Source organism: Impatiens glandulifera, chromosome 4 (assembly GCF_907164915.1).
Source record: "Impatiens glandulifera chromosome 4, dImpGla2.1, whole genome shotgun sequence".
Taxonomy (NCBI): Eukaryota; Viridiplantae; Streptophyta; class Magnoliopsida; order Ericales; family Balsaminaceae; genus Impatiens; species Impatiens glandulifera.
In genome coordinates this window covers 2,690,974-2,695,389 of record NC_061865.1, presented here as the reverse complement: position 1 = coordinate 2,695,389, position 4,416 = coordinate 2,690,974, and the positions used below count along the sequence as shown (strand labels likewise).

Below are 4,416 nucleotides of genomic sequence, written 5' to 3'. Positions count from 1 at the left end.
TTAATTTTCGGTCCATATTTGTTACCTACGTTGTAGATAATTCAATTATATTTAAATGAAATTTTATCTACTGAAAGAGCGTATCACTTTCAAATCTTAGACTAGTCTAAGTAAAATCTTTTAAAGAAAAACGAGATTAAGTTCTGAAATTTAAATTTAAAAAGAACTTTGTAATATGTTGTGATAAAATTAAAAAGGCCTAATTTGTTTCAAAATAGTGACCCTTCATTTGGTTGGACGAGTGGAACATAGCATCAAAACCTTTTTCCACGCCAAAAAAAAATGTAATTTTTTTCCTTAATTTCTCGATAATTAACTATGTAACGACTCTTAAAAAGAACCAAAAGTATGTCTAACATCTCGATTTCTCATTTCAACTTCAGATGAAAAGACTCTTGATAGAGTTATTTTCTCATTTTGTTTTACGAGATTCGAGAATATGGTAAACTACGGGACATAGCAAAATAATTGACGAAAACATTTTTTTACAAATACTCGAGTCGAGCCTATTTTTAAAATCTCTCAAGTCTTATCATAAAACGAGACAGAACAAAAGAATAAGACGTACAAGACTCAAATATAAATATGGTAAATGAAAACAAATTTGACCCAAATATTTTGTTAACATAAATGAATTTAACAAATAAGTACATTATTTTTATTATTAATAATAATATTATTATGCAGCATCCGCAAATCCAACTCTCGAATCAACTCTCGAATTGACATAGTCAAATACTGTGTGATAACGGCCCATGAATGGATGCCCCAAAATCCTTCATAGATCACATTAATCATAATAAGATTCATTAATATATAATTTGTCTAAACTAGTTTAACATATTATGAAAAAACTTATGATGTATATTTTCTAGCTTTTAAAACAAAAAATTATAATTCGATTATGAAATCAAATCTTTCAAATTCAATTTTTAACTTTTAAAAATAAAAATTAATCTTAAGACACTAATCTAATTTAAATTAAAAGAGTATTTGAATGAGAGATTAAAGATCTTATGATTAAGAATCCTTAAAAGTAGGGATGCCACTCACTATAAGATTCATTTTACTTCATAAATTCATCAATAATTTTTTTTTCATTTTTGCAAGAATAGAGAATATATAAAGATTATGTCAAACCAGAGAGGTCCGTCAGGAAGATCTATGGCAATAAAGCCACTTCTGCAATTAGTGGCAGTCTTCAATATATACTGATTCATGACAAATTAAATATTTTATCAACCAAATCAATAAGAAAACAAAATATGTAACAATTAATGTAAAATAAGATAAGCAATTATTCACCTCCTCAGGCGAGAGGGTAAAATTTCTAGAACCAATTAAAAACGAAAATACAGGCATAGAGGAAATTCGCTGACAATCCACTCTTGTTTCCAGATTTGGTGTTGGAAACGAATCACATAGCTGATATAAACATTATTTTTTATCATTTATTTGATTCATATGTTAATATTAATTATTTTAAGTGAGATAATAAATATTTACCTTATCAACATAATTTAAAATAGCATATTCTCTCTGATTCCTCTTATGTTGACTCTCCATCCACACAACTATCATTTCACACTTATTGCACGTATCGACATCGATAAAATCTGGTGTTCTATTATTACTTTCATAATCTGGGCATAATCCAATTAGAGAACAAATTTTCAAGGGTGACTCCTATTAAAAGTTAGGACAACATTATAATTAGTGTATTTTAAGGAAAAATAGATTTCAACCAAAATAACAAACCTTTACTACTAGGAGCTTGTTGAGAATTTTGTGTCCATGCTGTCCAACGATTGACTTGCATCTATCGTTAACTACTCCTCTGATTCCAATTTCATGGTTTATCATGGCAATCCCAGCCTACACGTATAAAAATTATTCATTATTTATCGGCCATTATATGAACAATAAAATAAAACTCTTTTTCAGTTTCACATACAGTTGGACCCGTCAACAAAGAAGCTCCAGAATCCGCAATTGCAGAACAACCAGAAACACCTGTAAATATACTCTATAATCAATAAATGACACGCTCTCTCTTTTTATTATTCATTCCACCAACATGACCTCCAATTAAATGGTATCTCTTCTTTTATGAACACGATGAAAGATCTTACCTATTGGTTGACCCTCGACGAAGACATCACCCATATCAAACTACAAGAGCAAACACATTATAAGGTTCTAAAAGAAACAACCATAAAAAATAAATATATATGTATAAATTTCCCAACCAGCCAAGAGCTCTTGTGGGTCACAGGGACATAAGTATGCTCCCCCTTGTAATGCCTTGTATCAGTCCCACCAAATACAAGTTCACCTCCTTCCTCTCCTGTTGTTTTACTATTAAGCCAAAATGAGAACGATTGATTCCGAATCAGACCCTGGTTCATCATGTTGTACCTACAAATATGAGCGGATACTCCTTATCTTAAAGAAGAATATCACAACAAATTTTAACTTGACATTAGATAGTACATACCATACTGGAACAGAACCTCCAGGTGAGATCTCATGTAATCCAAGGCCAAGAACACCATCAAACTTGGTAAACTCAAACACAGAACCAGACAGTCTTCTTGCTTCAATGAAGTTCTGTAGTTGTAGTAAACTTAAGTATTGTATTAGTATGAAAGAAATGATGATTTGGTCTATGAAAGGATATGTTGTATATATATAATAACCTGATTCTTAATTGTTAAACCACCAACTAAAACATTGTCTTGGCTAATGTGGCCAGCTATTGAACCTGAACCATAGTGTATCTCAGTATATTTTCCTGTGAAAAACAGCAACATTATGTTTCAAGTCAATTATCACCTTCCTGCTTAGTTGCTTACATAAAGTTATTTCTGTAAAAGTTGCAACAGACACCCTACCGTTCACTCTATATGTTATTGATCGACGGGCATCATATTTGGAATGATTATAGCAAGCAGGCTGCAGCAGAAACAGAGGCAAATTCAACATAATTTTATCTCCTAATAAAATATGTATGAATGAAGTATAAAAATGATCAAACTTACAGAATCGTAGTAGCACTCTGTGGAAGGTATCCACAGATCAGAGCTTCCTGTATCAAAAACCACATTGAATTTCTGTGGTGGTGTACCGATTGAAATCTCACCGTAGTACTGCATGTTATCGTAATTCTTTAGCCTTACAGTGACACCATCCTTTTGAGAACCCGGTAGTTGCGGGGTAAGTCGAGGAGCAGCGATCCTGTTGTTTTCATCTAACTTAAACTTTTTCAGTCCAACTCTCACTAATCCATCGTTGGATTCAGAAAACACCAGCTGATCAAGAAGGAGGGATGAAAGAAAAAGAGTGATAACTGCTGCTCTAAACTGTGTTCCCATGCTTGATCACCTGCAATAGCGATTTGAAGAACTTGATTCAGAAAATGCAGAAATCGACTAATTTACACAAGATTACTCACCGTCGTCACCGACAGACACCGCCTTCGTACGTAGCAAAACGAATAAGAAGTAGAAGTGCAAGAAGAATGAGGAATCGATAGTGATGGATGGCGACATTTATAGAGATGAAATTGTTCTCCCAAAGTAGTTTTTGCTGATGAAAAGGTTGCGTTCACTGCATGATCGTGTTCATGACGACGGGTAAAGCATCAGTAAAGCAAATGAACAAGAAGGTTTAGGGTTATATTTCCTGAATCCGACCATTTATACAGAATTTTTCAAATTATCCAACTTTTTACTCATTTGTTTTCATATTATTAACTTTGCTCTGGTCTAAATAATTAAAATATGGGAAAAATGTAAAATTTACGTATCAAGTTGTAAGAAGGTGTCAAATTTACTTATTAAGTATCAAAATTCTATTTATATGTATGAACTTGTCAAAAAGTCAAAAAGTGTCAAATATATTTAAAATAACAGAAATGTTAAACGGTGTTAAAAATTTTGTCACATGTAATATCCATATATTTTTAAATTTTTTAAATTGATATTACTTTAATTATTTTTCCATTTAAACAAAATTTATTTTTACTTTCTCTCTCATCCCTCCACAACTCTCCATTTTTTTCTAACTTTTCTCTCTTTGATTAACTCAAGTTCTTTTGGATTTTTACCTTCTTCTAACCTCCAAGATTTAATGTTTTGTTTGAATAAAAAATAATTAAAGTAATGTTTATTTAAAAAAAAAATATGTTGATATTACATGTGGCAAAAATTTTAACACCGTTTAACATTTCTGTTATTTTAAATATATTTGACACTTTTTGACAAGTTCAAACATATAAATGGAATTTTGATACTTAAGTAAATTTGACACCTTCTTACAACTTGGTGTGTAAAATTGGCATTCTTCCCATTAAAATATTGATTAACTTAGATGATTGTTTGATTTTGGATGGAATCTAATAATGTTTAATTTTTA

At 31.0% G+C, this 4,416-nt stretch overlaps 1 protein-coding gene across 1 annotated transcript; it reads right to left on the bottom strand.

The window, feature by feature from the left end:
- Positions 1–679: 679 nt before the first annotated feature.
- On the bottom strand, positions 680–3,437 carry LOC124933823 (aspartic proteinase A1-like). The gene is made up of 12 exons (XM_047474263.1): positions 3,042–3,437; positions 2,895–2,955; positions 2,700–2,794; positions 2,498–2,610; positions 2,250–2,418; positions 2,133–2,172; positions 1,955–2,013; positions 1,759–1,875; positions 1,507–1,686; positions 1,306–1,425; positions 1,141–1,211; positions 680–776 (listed from the first exon to the last, which is right to left on the bottom strand). Exons 1-12 carry the CDS (start codon positions 3,372–3,374, stop codon positions 680–682), a joined length of 1,455 nt encoding a protein of 484 aa, XP_047330219.1. The 5' UTR covers positions 3,375–3,437.
- Positions 3,438–4,416: the final 979 nt, after the last annotated feature.